Source organism: Hyposmocoma kahamanoa, unplaced genomic scaffold (genome assembly GCF_003589595.1).
Source record: "Hyposmocoma kahamanoa isolate Upper Pololo Valley unplaced genomic scaffold, ASM358959v1 63, whole genome shotgun sequence".
In the NCBI taxonomy this organism is placed as follows: Eukaryota; Metazoa; Arthropoda; class Insecta; order Lepidoptera; family Cosmopterigidae; genus Hyposmocoma; species Hyposmocoma kahamanoa.
In genome coordinates, this window is record NW_020653851.1 from 11562210 (window position 1) to 11579274 (window position 17065).

General features: G+C 37.5%; 1 protein-coding gene across 1 annotated transcript in view; it reads left to right on the forward strand.

Annotated features, from left to right (window-relative positions):
• The window catches only part of LOC113230249, a 45790-nt gene extending 29844 nt beyond the window's left edge, over positions 1-15946 (forward strand). The window contains exons 10-16 of the mRNA XM_026464091.1: positions 317-591; positions 802-983; positions 3862-4047; positions 12628-12787; positions 13254-13378; positions 13466-13635; positions 14768-15946. Of these exons, the coding sequence (XP_026319876.1) occupies positions 317-591; positions 802-983; positions 3862-4047; positions 12628-12787; positions 13254-13378; positions 13466-13635; positions 14768-14972 (1303 nt within the window). The 3' untranslated portion in view covers positions 14973-15946. The remainder of the gene's footprint in view (positions 1-316; positions 592-801; positions 984-3861; positions 4048-12627; positions 12788-13253; positions 13379-13465; positions 13636-14767) is intronic.
• The last annotated feature ends 1119 nt before the right edge of the window (positions 15947-17065 follow it).

Sequence of the window (17065 nt, forward strand, 5' to 3'; positions counted from 1 at the left end):
ATAGCATAATAGTACTTACAACAACGACCATTTGAGAGCTTTCAAGATTGCTCTGATGTGTTGTGAAGGCCCTGTGGGCCTTTATCCCCATTTAAACTCAACACCTAACCCATCTCAGTTTTTGATAAAGCGTCTATATTACATTTAAAGTTAAATTTTGCTCCTGGTGATTTGAAAACAAATTCAAATTTCATGAGATAAGTCAGTGAATTAATTTACTTTTAGTTTAGGCCATTTGGTTTTGTTCTTTCTTTTGTTTAGGAAGAGTTTATTATCTTCGAGCGTTTCTTGGGTGAAAAAAGTTTACATTTCACAGGTTACCAAGCTGTAGATCTCATGTTGAGATCTTAGAGGGCTTACATGAGTTTGGAGGCCGGGGAGAAAGGGCAGACAGGTCTGAAAGAATAGATAGAGCTCTCTTGAGGGTATGCGGACCTACGATGAGAGAAGCAAGAGACTCTTCGGGAAGATTTAAGATTCGCCAAGCTGTGACATCTAAGGGTGCTAATTTGACGATCCTGGTGCGACGCGCAGCATCTCAAAGTGACTCTGAAGAGGAATTCGTCGACGGTGCCTTTGCATTTCACGATCGTAAGTGGACACTAATTTGAAACACAAACGTACAGATTTTATTTAAACTATGACTATTCGAGTTCTTAGGTTTTCGCGATTGTTACACATGGGATATATAATGAAATTATTTTTCCGGATTTAAATCGCGTATATTTGTTTTTCAAAACAAACCGTACTGTGACTATTGTTTACGAAATGTGTACATAAAGTGCTGTGTGTTTTGCACAGAGCAACATGAAGGCACTGCGTCTCCAGACGACACGTGCGCATCGACACACTATGGACTCGCATCACCTGCGCACGGTGGCGTCTCAGCGCCTACGCACCATCATATTTTCTGGAATCTGGAGGAAAGGCTACTCTGCACACATCGTTTTATACCCGCTGCTAATCAGAGCGTTACGATTGAGGTAACTATATGTGTAGATATTTTTTTTTTCTGATTAACCTACTTCCTGCTTATTACGCACAATATATATTATACACATCGTACATTGTGCATTATTTATTTGTGAATTAGCCGATGGACCCTATATAATTTAAGACAACTGTGCAATACATTTTAAGCAAATGAATACTACGAAATTGAAAATTTTCTGTGCCGTCACCTAAATTTGTTATGGAAATTTGATCCTTCGGTAGTACTACTAATGATAATGATAAAAGAGGGTACTCCTCCCACCCTCCGGCGAGCTGTTTAATAATGAGCACAGGCAAAGGTGTACTGAATGCTAGCGACAGGAGGAAGAGTGAGGAAAATTACAAATAATAATCACAGATAATAAACACAAAATATTATGTAAAAATAAAATATTCTTTACTTATGAAATATAAACACGGGTATGGGTTTCTAGGATTTACTTTTTAAGTTATTTTTAGTTTACGTGATTTTTTTTTTGTCGAACTCGGCTAAGTATAACAACGTTACAAATCGAGTAAATGATCATTGATTATGATCATTTACTCGCAAGCAACAGAATTAATTTCAATAATACGCGACCTCGAAATGAGGTAGGTAGAAGTACTTATTATTGTTTCAATGTAATAGTCGGACGTTAGAAAATTGAGGTCACTAGTAGTTACTAAATAACTATAGCATACCTGTATTCGTAGTTTTACTATAATGAAGTTAAGCCTGAAAGTAAAGTTTTATAAAAATAAACCAAATAAGGTGTTGTATTTCAATACAATGAAAAAGACAATACAACCGCTCCACACTGGTACATCCGCTTCGTTTTCACTAGGGACATCCGATCATTGTCTGGTGAAATCTATATGTCTACTTTCCGCCTGATCTCAGTACGAGAGGTACCAAGGGGGTTTGGTGCTACAAGTCGGCAGATTGTTTGTGACATTGTATCCCTGGTGGCAGTTACATTTCTCGCCTGACTACCCGGCGTGTAGCGCATCTACCATTTCTTATGTGATAGTCAGAATTTGGCATTCTTTATCTCGTATTTTGATTATTTCATTATTAGTTTCATTAAAAACAATTATATTTGATACAGCGAATACATGTAAGCAATCTACTAGGTTTGGACTGGTGCTCAAGATCACAAAGTCCCTGAAACCCCGTGAGAGTTTCTGGAAAAAGCTTTTAATAATGCCACTAAATCTTATGAAAAGGCAGTGCGGAAAGCTCAATTCGATAATATTAGTCGTATTGGGGTCAGAATAGCTTTATACCCTTCAGGAGAGTGGAACGTTTTGGTTACTCGTGATATCGGTCGAGACGAATTTCTACAGTGACCTGCAGAAATTCGTCTCTTGTCCCTTCCACCATTGATGAGATCCAACGGATCGCTAGCTCACATCTCTTAGTAGAAAACTAATCTTTTTGTTTCACTCTTCACTCACAACTTTGGCCTTAACGCTATATTGTCAACACTAACCTTACTGTGACTCTGAAATGTCGACGATCATTATACGATAGAGAGCTGTTGGATATGTTATGCAAATTAAACGTCAACAAAACCAGCGGACTTTACGGGATCCCAGCTATTGTCTACGGAACTGGTCATGTTAACTCGTCTGCACGTCGTCTTTCTTCATAGAAAGAATTAGAAAGAATAGAAAGAATAGAAAAAACTTGAGAAAAAAAGAAAGAAAGTTTTGAAACCTAGAAGCTTGGATAATCCGTACCCAAGATAGGTTATCTTACTATCCAATCCAATTATCGATTTATCGATATTGGATATCTCAATTTCTCAGTGATTAACACTTTGTTTGTACTTCGCTATGGTCAATCTACTGGTGGTCTTTTATTCGGTACTGGTCATTTGTGGGGCAAGGACATCGAGAAATGCGGTGAATTTAGTTGCAGTAGAGGTCCTTGTGAAAGAGTTCGTCCAGGGAAGTACTGCCACCTTACTTATTTCTGCCGCGAAGCAGTAATGTCAGCATTACTGTGTCCCGGTTTTGAAGGGTAAGGGTGCTGGTAAAATTATAGACACATGGGACTTGTCGACTTGTGTCTCAGGATGACGGGCGCAGTGGACAGGCGTATAGCTTACCATGAGGCGCACAACTTGTTCGTTCCGTCACTTGACATTATGAAAAAAAAAACTGAAATAAAAGTTGAACTCAAAACTGTAGCAAGATCTCGCATCAAGGCCTCTAAAATGAGTTTCCAGATTACGGAATTTTGGGTTAACTTCAGCACATGGATAGGCAATTCTATGAGGAAGAGATTAATCCGTATAGTTGTATATAACTGCATGTCTCCATGTATTATTGCCTGTACCTTGGAAAAGTGAAAACTAAAAATACACTATTCATTATGGCGTTTAACGGCTTTTTAGCCTAAGAGTTTAATACCTTTTTAGTGAATATTTTACTTACAAGACCACGCTAAAGTAAAAAGCAATGCAAAGTGACGATTAATATGAGTGTTTTAAAAGCCGCTTTTATACTAAATTGAGCTACTTGAAGTGCCGTTTCAAATCCAATTGATTAGGTTGACTTAGGTATCATAAAATTCGAGAAAACGACTGCGGAATGATTTTTAAAATTTTCAACAAATTAGTTTTTGTTACTTTATCGTGTTTTTCTTGTGTGCGTCAGTAAACAGAACGGAAAATCCAATTATGCTTTGTTTATTATAACACACATGATATGTGCCCAAGACTTTAAATTTCTTGATTACTATACGTTATAGTTTAAGATGATATATTTTTATTCGGCCATTTTGTTATGTCCTGTATTTTACTTCATATAAATAATAAAGTTGTGTAGATATGGTATATAAATAACTTAAAACGAGGGTTAAAATCACATACTTGTCAATAGATCCAGCGATTAGATCGCATGTGGAGTGCCGAGCCGACAGGCACTGTGGGAGCAACGGGGTGCCGCACGGCGTGTGGCGACGCGGGCTGCGAGTGCCGTGCTACCACGCCGCTGCACTACCATGACCACATCGCACTCGTTGCGGGGGATGGCACCCATTTGTCGTGCTTGTGTGGCGATTTTCAGGTGAGTTGTCAGTATTATTGTGTATATAGACTAGACCGCAGCTTATCTGGTAAAAGATTAACTTAAAACAAACGATCCGACTTTTTTACGTTTAATCTTCATAGGCTTTGCATTAATCGTAGGCAGTCTCAGTCAAATCAAATGCATTTTGGGTGATAATTCAAAAAAAAAAACAATATTAACACAACATAATTGAGTAATAATGCTCTAGATAGGTGGACGTGTCGTTTTAATGACATCAATTAATTACTAAAATGATATTTAAATGTAAATAATAATTTAATAGCTTGAGATTTTTTCTGTTACGCCGCTTTCAAAATATTATACGCAATTTATAAATGATACGCAATCAATATCGAAATTTATTTGAACAATATGTACAACTTATAATTACTGAGTAATAACAGCAACTAACAGACGGTTATACATATATTAATCTCAGAACATGCTAACAGTTATTGTAAATAATATATCAAAATGTCTCTTTCAGATAGATATTCATTACATTTCGTTATATTAGTTATACCTCAAAATTTTTTTATTCATGTTGGCTATATTAATTTTATATTATAGTAATAACTGAATCCTGAGTAGATATATATTGTATTATATACAAGTATGATATAGCAAGTTATTGGGATTCTTAATTTCATATATAGAACTCACTCATCGTACGGTACAAACCGTTAGGCTTTTTTAATACTGCAGGTAGTTAGATAGGTAGTACCCTATGTAAATAGGTAGATACAGAATGGATAGATAAATATGTAAAACCTAAGATTAGGTACCGGCATCATTTAAAGAATTGGACATATAAGAATTTTGACCCTTTTTGTACTCACAACCGATAACCGTTTTGGAATTCGATAAATGTATCGATAAATTTACTATTTTTACGGTTTATGGTACCATAATGTATAGTAACTGTGGAATAGAGTTACCAGTAAGTTCCGGTACTTAAAGGGTGCTCCTTGATGGAAACATAGTCTAACAAAAACAGAGATAAATAATTTTAACTCTTCATTGCATTCATTATTATTATCATCGTCATCATTCATAACCTGACTTCACTCACTGTGAAAATTAAATAAAAAAAGCAGCCGTACGCCCTTGGCTAAACCGGACCATGCACTTCAGGTCATAGTTTGGTGAGTACCAGAACAATCCGATATCTCAAAAAACAGTCTTTATCTGGTCTACCTTAGGTTTTCTCTGAAATTACTGCATGAAGGACTAACCACACACATCAGGGCCGTGCCAGTGACGTGGACGGGTCCGTGTCCCGTCAGGGGCTTTCTGTTCACACACGTCCGGGACGGGACTAGAACGTGGTTGGACACAGTATCGTGAACGTCAGTGCCCGATACGTGAACTGTTTTCTTGATAACTCTAGTGTGATGAAATTTTTACTAGTATTTCACAGATTAATACTTGGTAACTTACTATAAACAAAACATTCCTTACGATTCGTCGACAAAACAGTAATAAATGTCAAAATTTTAACTTGTGGCGTGATTGTTGACATTGAGTGCTTGCTGAAGATCAAAGTGTTCGTCATCATGTGCTTTTTATGATGATGTTAAAACATTATAATTTGATATCATATTGGAATCACAACCTTATTGGTAAAAAAATCCTCAAAGCGGAGGACATTGTACCTTGTCATTGTTCTTTAATAAAACTGTTTATTAAAAAAAGACCATTTGGAGTAAAATATTACTCAAACACAAAACTTTATCTAATATAGATTGTCTTAAAATTATGTACATGCAGTCGAACATATAACCTTCCCATTTTTATTAAATCGGTTAAAAATGACAACGTGCAATGAAAATGTCGTTGTATCTACGTACGTCACGGCGTCGGCGTGGTCACTGAAGCTCCGGCACCGCCCCGGACACTGGAGCTCCGGCGCCGGCCCGAACACGGACGTGTGTGAACGAGGTCATACAAAATATACGCAGCGATATTTCTTGAGCCTCTGCCGGAGCACGGCCCGTCCACGTCCCGGGCACAGCCCTGATGGTTGGTCCATTAATCTTAAACGTAGCACTTTTCTTTTTTATTAAATATAAGTGCGCATTTGACCTCCATCTCACCTGATAGAAAGTGACGATGAGGTCGACGATGGAGCATGCACACCTAAATAATGCCTATTCACACTCGCCTTCAAAAGACCAAAGCTATAACGTTCAGGGAACAAGTCTGCAGGCAGGGAATTCCACTCCGTAGCCGTTCGCCATATAAATTATTACTTCATCACGGTTCTTTGGTAATTTCGTAAGCAATTCGAAATTCGAATAAACAAGATAGCTGCATAGACAATTCAAATATCTATATTTCGAACACTTAGGTAGACGATGTTCGCATAGCGGCCCACCAGTCAGCCAGATGAACATTTGTTTCAAGATGACGGAAATGGCCAGGCAAAAATTTGGTATTCGGGGGTATTCCAGGCTTTGACATGGGGGTATTGCCGGATTTGATAATCAGGGGTTAAAAATACTTACCCCACTTTCCAATTTTATCAAAATAATATTTGAAAGAATGTCGAAATCCAATGTCCGCGTAGACTAGCTCTGAGAATTCAATGCGAACTCGAACGTCAAGTTTGGCGTGGGGCAAAGCCGGAGTCATTTAACCGCCATATTAGAGACAGGTGGAATGGTCTAGAAAAAAGATGTCGAGAGGTCAATGGAGCAAAACTTTTCCAATTTAGCGGAACCGGAATTACCGCCATACAAAGAAGACCTTTTTTTGGTTGAAGCTCCCAAGCCCTGCGACCTCGCCGCTTTACGGACATATAACCACTTAAAAATATGGTGTATATGACACCCACATTGAAATAGTGCATGTTTTTATTTCTCCCTAGATTCGGATTTTGTATGCCTCTAGTCTACTTTATGTACTAATTATGACCGCCTACCATTTTCAATCCATTCGACCGTGACCGGTCAAACACCCCCACACCAGCCATCATTTTTATTCACGTCTGATTTTGAGAGAACAATGAAGGCCATCAGTGAGCTAGTGGTAATATATACTAAATCATAGGTGCATTCGTGTATTTAACCGTAATCCGAAAAACTGTAAGGTTTTCCTTTGGATGTCAATAATTTTGTTAAAGTGTGATCAAAACAATTTTTACAAAATACGCGGACACATATAAATCTTTAGCAAAGTATTCAAAATAAGTTGTAACTAAAGCAATGTGAAAACAAAGTGTATAATTAATTTGAAATCTCTACGAAAGTTTAGTTCATAATGTACAATACATTTTCCAGGAAGGATAAAAATCAGTTTAAGTTGAATCGTGGAATATCACACTATTACTAAGTTATCTATTTGATTTAGAGTTACAAATTGAGAGCGGTAGGGGCTGATGTGGTAGATTTAAGGGATTGATGTCTTTCGCAGTTTTTAATTCTAGTTTCTCCTATGTGACCTCTGAATATAACCTGTTTTCCTAGCTACTCCCTGCGCAAACTCACATAGTTACGCGATACAAGTTTGGGCTTTTAATGTTGCACTTGAAGACTGGTTTCAGTGTCACATGTTAGCTGCACTGGGTGTAGTATATAGTGGAATCCTAAGCACGATGCACTGGCCGACCGCAGTAAAGCCTTGGTAAAGGACCCATACATAAAATGCTTCTCGTAAAAAATCCCACAATGCTTCGTCGTGCGCGTTGGCACCCGGATGTAAGAGATGTAAGGATAATACCCAGAATGTTCCCGCGAGTCTCAGCCATCCATCTGTGTAGCGTCATGTCTGAACCAAATAAAAAATATTCCTCTTCTTGCTTGCTCACTCTTTTTAAATAATATAAGCAGTGTGTGCAAAGTGCACTTGATCTTGTTTATTATCATCTTCAGACCGACACTTGAACTTGCATTAATTATCCTAGAGAATAATCATAGGTGAAGGGTCGATTTGTCACGATGACATTTGAAACAACCAGACAGTTTTCATATACCTTGAGTGCTTGTGCTTATACCAGAACATCACCTGCTGAGAGGGAGAACGTGCTGGTACACTCTTGGTGACAAGCGCTATACGTGTACCTGTTGTTGATAGCCATACACCCAATTTCTTTTGCTGACATCTTATCCAGTGTCGAGTGTTACAATTTTCTCATACCTAAGATGGCTTGATAATCTATGCAGGGCTGCTGGACGGGATACGACTTGAGAGGCATCCATCAATAGACGCCAGTAGACCGATGGCTATGATGACGACGATAATAATGACAATCGAGTATCAGTTTCAGGTCTTTTAGGAAATTTCGACTTTAGCCTGTACTTTTGTACAAGTTTCGAGTTCTTAGGTTTTCGCGATTGCAAAACGTAATGTAGCGTAAATTGGAATGTTTCTTTGTAAAATTAAAATAAGGTATTTAATTAATAACTATAGTGAATAAATAACCCGGTGGTTTGCATTAATATTAGTATAATATTAGATAACTGTAGTATTAATATTACATAACTGGTTGATGACTGTACCACCTCAGTTAACCGTGCGTGACCATGGGACCTGTAAAGGGCCCGAAATGTTGGTTTGTTTGAAAAAACAAATATACGCGATTTATATCCGGAAAAATAGTTTCATTTCCTATTGTACAAGTTTGTTTTGCGCATGGCCTAGATTCTAAGGAACTTGGTGCAGATTGATATATGATACGATATTTTCCCGCATCTTATTTTTGGTAGCAAGGTATTATCATTGTCTTAACGACGTGTCGCGCTTTGCGGTGAAGTGAACTGTCAGGCTATGGTATATTTTGTTGCTTATGCAGATATTAACTCTGGCATAAAACTTGTCTTGGGATTAAATACTGTTCATGCTAAGTCACGGAAATAATTTGCTTACTAGGCGTGGGTGGACGTTTGTTTCCGCACGGCTTCGTTTATTTAATAATCATCAATAAATTCATCACGTCCTACGCAAAGGCTCACTTTAACTCCTTTTTTCGACTGGCTTCATATCCCTCTGGGAGTAAAACTTTCTGATCTCTCGCCAAATCGGTCGAGGCCAAAATCTACCGATCATCACTACCACTACCGTTAAAGTCTGATGCATGACTCGCTCACGACGTCAAAATGTAAGCTAGGTTATTTGTTGCTTTTTTTGCGGATAAATCTTGTTGGAATACTGCTGGCAAAGTTCCACACATGTTACCACATCCCTAATACCGGGGATTCATATGCATCATGTAACAGACAGGTACTCAAAACATTAAGCACTTTAACATGTGCAAGGTACGGATGTTATTCTGACTATAATCTAACGGAACTGTAGGCCTGAGTTGCCTTCGGTATGATACGCCTATACCACTAAGTGGTAAAAGACTACTAGTGTAGAATTAGTACCCAATAAGATGGGATTGTGGTTGTCGCCGTGCACCACGCAATCTTAGTTTTAAGTCTTCTTAAGTTTCGGCCACTACGTTGAGTATGTTGTGAAAACTGCCTATCTCTGCTGCCAAGTAGAAATGTGCATTACTGCGTTCTGTAAGGCTAGCACGACGAGAGCGATATAAAGTTGACGGCCTCAGTGGTAGAGTGGTTTGCACACCGGTTTTCGTGGTATCGCCATCTCTGAGGTCTCGGGTTCGATCCCCGGTCGTCAATGTATAAAACTAACTTTTCTATATTGTCTCGCGTCTGGGTGGTTGTGGCACCGTCGTTGTTTCCGATTTCCATCACACAAGTGCTATAGTTACTTACTTTGGGATCAGAGCAACGTATGTGATGTTGTCTAAGCGAGATACTGCCATTCTCGCATCTCGCGCTTTATATCGCTATGGCAGAAGTCGCGCCGTTACAGGTGTTGAAGGGTAAGGGTGCTGGTGAAATTACAGGCACATGGGATTTGTTAACTTATGTCTTAGGGTGACCACTGCAGAGGTAGTTGTCCCTCAGATCTTTGTGCTGTAAAGCACTGAGTTGCACTGCAACTGTTATGAAAAGGCGTGGCGATTACTACCAGGCGCACGACTCGTTCATCCCTTCACTTGATATCACTAGGGCAGTCGGGTAAAAAACTACTAATCTATGGTGTGATTGATTGTTGGACTATAGTCTACAACTATTAGATAACCTGGGTATTATTTACTTGGTAGTTCAACTGTAAACATATTTATTATATTTATTAATAGGTAACACTAACGTACATCGCTCCCTCCACGTCAAACTGAACACTTTATTAATCCATAATTCCTGTTGTTTTCAAATTTTGCAGATGGCATTCTACACATAATGGAAACCATATTCGTGAAAAAGACTTGGTATTTTTCTTATAAAAGGTAGCACTTGCTAGCACGGCTGCAAGTGGATAGAAATCACAATAATGTCGTTCGGGCTAACATTCAAACAATGTCGTAACTATTAATCATATAAAAAATGCATAGGGTCGATTTTGAAGATCTTGACTAATTCTATGTTGTGGTATATATTTAAAATTTCTCTTTGATATTAATATTTTTTTAGCATCATTCACTTTCAACTTATCAAATTAAAATTAAAAAAAATGTTATGTTTGACATGGTGCAGAAGCCAGACGGTTTTTAATAAAAAGGTCAAAGTAAATCTAGTATTACGTGTAATTATGTTAACAAGATTGATAGAAAAAAAGTAATGAAAGTTGCTATTCCAAATTAGTAGGCGCAAACAAATTAATGTTAAAGTTAAGCTTAAGGACATGGAGTGAGACAAATAGATACAATAACTTGATTAAAAGACTGCAATAAAGTATTAATTATAAGAACCATATTTAAAGAATATTTTATAATTTACATTCGTAAGCCAACCTAAAACATTTTTGCAAAATGTGCTTGAGAGTTTTAATTACATTCGGTTTAATGTAACAAGCAAACAGCCAATTAACAAAAAAAAAGCTCTTGTTGAATGTAGTGTTTGATGATTGATTACCTCTTCATTTAGTTTTGTAAAAATAACTTTTAGATTTTACTTTTATTACGATTAATTTTATACTACTATTATTCTGTACGTTGGCTCAATTATGCTTTAACACCTACGCTAATAATGTTATAATCTCACTAATCTCTCAAAATCCTCTTTGAGAGATTAGTGAGATTATTTATGTGCAGAGTGACATAAATAAATAAAAAAATTTTACATTATCTCTCGATTCAAAGAGCGTCAAATTGCAAAGAAGGCTTTGAAAAAGTAATTAGTTTCTGAAAGAAATTAAAATAAACGGTGTTTTTTCGGCGACTGAAACAAAATATTTTAATCAGACAACACAGATCAGAAAGTAAATGGCAAAAAGTCTTCTAGAAACTTTTATACCTTGCTGAAGTAGACATTTTGTTGATGACAATTCCGCAGCGATGTCGCTCAGGGCCTCCACATTTACACTACTACATCTGACGAGCGCACTCAAAGTTTCTTCTGAACCTCGGCTCAAAACGAATCCTAATTTTCACATAAAAAATCGATTAAAGTCTAAACAGTTCAATATAACTATACATGGAAAAAAGACGCCAATTGCTTGAATTTTAAACAAAACAGGTTGTTTGACAGAAAAAATACGGCTCTGAAAGGTTTACTAAATTTAATTCAATTCTATTTGGAGTAAACACCGAGCGGCCAATATTGTTTCCAATTTCGAATCCATTGTTTGGTGATTGCTTACCTAATTATCGTTCACTTTTTTCATATCGCTTACTTACATAATGTTTTGATATGGTTTGTTAAATAACGTCAGGATGCCAAGTGACCACATCACGGTGTCGAAAAAGACGTAACAGATAAATTAATCGTGTTACTGGGGCCTTATGTTAACATGGCCAAAGGATGAACCAACCCATTCCATACTCGCCGCCGTCGTCCGGGTTGCGGCGAGATACGCATAATTAAGTAAGAGGGTTACTATTAAGTATGTAACAGCAACAAACCCTAGAACGACCGCCCGACCGTAAGGGACTTCTGCCTAAAAGCAAATTTATCGCTAAATAATTTACCATGTTTGCTATAATTCCTCCATACTTCGTTGCCAAGTTACTTAAATTTCATGTGTAAACAACACATGAAATTTTGATATACAATTAAAAATACCTAAGGAGTATGCCTAAATATATTTATTAACATGCCCCAATGCGCGAGGGTATGAGTAACTTATTGAATTATTAACAGCTTAACAGCAAGAATTGTGACTAGAATGCATCACTGCTGATGAGGTACCCAAGTATATCCGGAGCGGCCGGCGTATCCTGGTAATAATAAAACATGGCCTTGTTGGCGTGTCATCTGTCCGCCCCTGTTATTAGTAGCTCAGCGTTAACGCATTGCTCCCGGCGACAGCTCCGGGTCTCGGCATAGAAAATTAAATTACTTACTACTCGCCTACGTATGCGTATTGCGTTCACCGTTGCAGGGCAAATTTGTCAATACGCTCTGCACGTATGGCACATGTGCCAGCCACAAAGTTGGTACTTTCTCTTTATTTACCCGAAATCCGGGAAATAACAACTTCTGTACAACATTATTTACATTATTTTCAAAAATAATTTTATTTTTGTGTATAGGTACACATTATAACATTTTTCGTTTGTTTTAGGCGGTTTGGTTGCCTGTAGTTGTTCGTAGCTGGACCAGTGTTCGATTAGAATATTCAGTGGCTCACTACACATACGCAAGCCGTGGGTTTGAATACGCCGCTGCATACAGTTTTAATGATGATGCCATGTGTGGACAGCGCAGTTACACAACTCACTCTGGTAAGCGACATATGTATGTACATACATATATCTGGCAATAAATAAGTTCCGTCCAATTGTCTCTTTTATTTCAATGGCGTGAAAACAAACCCGAGAAAATCCGATGAAAGTGTCTCACGGGAGGCAGATAATCGCCAATTTATCTGGAATGAACTCTATATAGACCCCAATCGTATAACGAAAACAAACCGTTCAATTTGACATTCGACTCGCGTCTTGGGTGTTTGAAAAAACTCGTCGAATATTGTTCTCGGTGTCGAGGGGCGTGTCCGAGAAAATTACGTGGAACGACCCAGTTTCACGACGCCTAGGGTGACACTGAATAGAAAAAAACCTTGAAAAAGGTCGTAAAGTTGCATTATTACTGCGGTGTCTCTTTGTCTGCCTTTCTTTTCATTACACTTATTACAGAACACGTTACAAGGTTTCTTACTCTACCTCATAATTTACTTTGTTCCTCCCTCAGGTGAAATAACATCGAAAAATGTAACGGTGACGGGGAGTTTGAATGAATTTTTTTATCAGCAATGTACCTGGATACTGGATTCGAACGTCGAACGACAGCTTTTTATAGATATATCTTCGGAACAGGTATTACTGATTTAATGATGATTGAATGACTTTTGGTACTTTGATTTTTAATAAGAGTCGTTCACCTGCTTGTTTCCTTTACAATAGGATAAGTCGTGCAGCTCATGGAATATCACTCTTCACGAGTGGTCGGGACCTGGATCACACGGTGACAGTGGATTAGCGGCGGCAGCTGGCGAGCTGCTATATACTTTCTGCGCTCGACATAAGAACCACACTTACACGTTACCATGGCGTCTCAACACTGTCGTGATACGGTAAGTTTTATACGGATTTCTAGGCAAAGAAACGTGGATGAGTCGAGACTGTTACGATAGTGGGGCCAAGACGTGTATATATGTCTAATCCTCCTCCAAAATCCTCTTCAACGAATTCTAAGTCGGTAATCCTTAAGGAGTGAATGAAAATGGTTCAATGTCCGTTGGACATTGTGTTGCATATATATATATATATATATATATATATATATATATATGAGAGGGAAAGAGGGAATTGGTATATCTAGAATTATAAAAAGTGGTAGTTTGATTATCCGAGGCACGAAAATTTCAGATTTGCTGGACCTTTTATTGGGGACTAAACACTTTCCAAAATAAGAAAAAAACACTTTTCAGACATCCCATTTGGTAAATTATTTATGAATGTCCCTCATCCTTAATACGGCAACCTACGTGGCAAATACGTGAAAGCACATGCTTTTATATAGGTACTTTTTCATTGGGATCTTTTTCTTTGTGCATATTAGATAGGAAGCCGTAAGCGAGGACGTGGTATGTTTCTGAAATGACATTTTCAGTTTTTTGACAACGATGTGTGAAACCCTTAAACTATGGAAACCAAGGACATATTATGTTGACATATACAGCTCAGACGTTATGTGAAAACACACGTTTGTCTATGAATTCCTACTCGGAAAAAAGAAATATTTCATTCGTAATGGGCATACACGCAAAAAAACATGTCACAAAAATCAATGTTAAAACTAATGTTTATTGTGAAGAGTCTAAATTATGCAATATAGCTATTTCATTTTAGCTGATCAACTAAAGGTCTATCCACACATATCCGGGTCGTGCCCGGGACGTGGACGGGCCGTGCTCCGTCAGGGGCTCAAAAAAATACCGTTGCGTTTTTGTATGAACTCGTTCACACATGTCCGTGTCCGGGCCGGCGCCGGGACGGGCCCGTAGTTCATACAAACTAACACGCCCCGTCCACGTCCCGGGCACGGCCCTGATGTGTGTGAATAGTCCTTTAGGCGGGTTACGATAGCACCCATTTCAAAAGTAGTCTAAGCCTACCTACATAACCCTTTCCTCAATTGGTATTCTAGACATGAGCGCAATTGTTCCTGAATAAAACATTGGTGCATTTACATTTTATTCGTAGGCTGGTAGCACTGTCACGGCAGCAGCCTCTCTACACGATCCGGTGGAGATCCCAAGTGGTTCGTGCCAACAATCGGCTCGGACCGCCCACTCCGGCTCCCGCAGCCGCTGGAACTGCCGTCACATTCAAAATCGATCTGATCCACGGACTAATTTACTTTTTACTGTGTATGGGTGTTAATAAAACTTTACTACCAATTATATAGAACGATAAATCGTGAAACGTACCGTTGGCGTTCTAATTATTTTTTGTTTTTATTGTGAATTAATGTCAGGACTTTATCGTGGATGTTCCAGGATAAATGATCAGTGTGCTATAGTAAATAAGTGAAAAAGAAGAGAGCAGTCCGAATTGATGTTGAAAGTTTTGCTCTCTTGAGGATTATGGTTTATGTAGCCGGTGGCAAAATTGAGGCGTGGCCGAAGAAATCGGATTCGTATTGCAATAACACCGAAAATGGACCACTTTGTTTTTTTTTGTGCAGAATACTTGTACAGGAGAAATAATGACGTAAGCGCTCTGCAGCCTTATTCTCTGACTCGACCAGGAAGTAAACACCACATTTGTTATTTAAGTCTATACAGCGAAATACCGTTTTTCTATAAAGTTTGATTTATATTCTAGTATGGTTTGTACAGGCTAGGTAACAAACCTATGGAAAATGTGACGGAGTCGGTTGTAAATAATGGACATTTACCAAGAGTGTTCCATTGCATAATGTAATTTTATTATGGTTGAAAGCCTTTTGTTAGGAAATTATCACTGTAATACAGTTTTCTGAGCCTTGTAGACAGGAATTAACAGTGTATTCGTAATAAACAGGAAAGAAACAGAATACCAAAGCCTAGTACTAGTAATAAAATAGTAATCAATCGGATGGCTTGCTTTAATTTCTTGACTTTGATGTTTTGTTACCTCAAATATAGAACTAAAAAAGCTAAAATACTCTCGTTACTATGAATATAATCGACCTGTAAACGATGAATTTGTATAAATCATTGTTAATTCGGTGCTGAGAATCAAGTGGTGATTAATTTAAGGTACTGTTAATATTATTTTCCTTATGCAAATAGCATCAATTGAGTAACTAGATAATGTTAATGTCAATTACGAATTGTATATGTCTAGAATAAAACATGTATTTGTTATTTATATGTTTCGTTAATGTACAAACCTATGCTGTTATAGGTGTTTATGTGTACTTATTTATATAATCTCAACAATTATGCTAAAAAGCATATTAATTTTACAATCATTTATTGTTAATAGTATGAATGCAAAGCTTTTAAGTTTTTTGGAGTAAAACTCCTTATTGTAGTAATTTGTAGTAAATAATAATAATACAGGTATGTATTTATTTTAGACGCAAATATACATATATTTAACACAGAAAAACAGCAAAGTAAGAAATTCTTTCTAGAACACTTCAACGTAGGAGGTAAAGTTCAATGTAGGAGCAAAAGTAAGCAAAACGAGAACATTTAACATTTAATTCAACAATAGGGAAATTATACAATTAAATTTGCAAAAAGTCTGTTAGTTATCATTCATCATTTGTTTTTAAAATGCACATAACATTTGCAATAGTTTGCAGTTTAAAAAGTGTAGAATCGGAATGTGAAAAGCGCGATAAATTGACGATTGTTACTCACAATTTTCTTGCCACCACGATAAGACATTTATAAACTCTTTGTCCCGGTATTAACCTGAAACCTGTCTATTGACTCTAATGATCGTTTTGTGAATAACCATGAAAATCGCAAAATCTACAATTTATTAATAGGTACTAAGAAATGGATTTAACGCAGATTTGTTGTTTTTTCGATATTAATTAATTAATTAATGTGTATAATATTAAATATCACGAAATTAGTTGTATGTAGACTGTACATAGTAAACTAAACGATATACTAATTTTAATAGACGACCCCGTAATACTTGGTAATGTTTGTTACACCGAAATAGATGAGACGAACTCAGTCAATTGTTTTATTTCTAGTTCCTTGTTCTCTTACATCTCACATCACATCTCAAAAAGAATCCAGCTGGGATGAGCTGCGTTTGAAAAGTTAGGTGACATCCTTAAATCAGATAAAGTTCCACAGTGTCTGAAGACCCGCTTGTTTAATCAATGTGTTCTGCCCACCATGACGAATGGTTCCTAGACATGGACACTCACGCAGGAAACCGTACACATGTTGAGTGTTGCACAGAGAACCATGGAGCGCGCCATGCTCGGCATCAGCCTTGTAGACCGAGTTCCGAACGTTGACATCCGACAACAGACGAAAGTCCAGG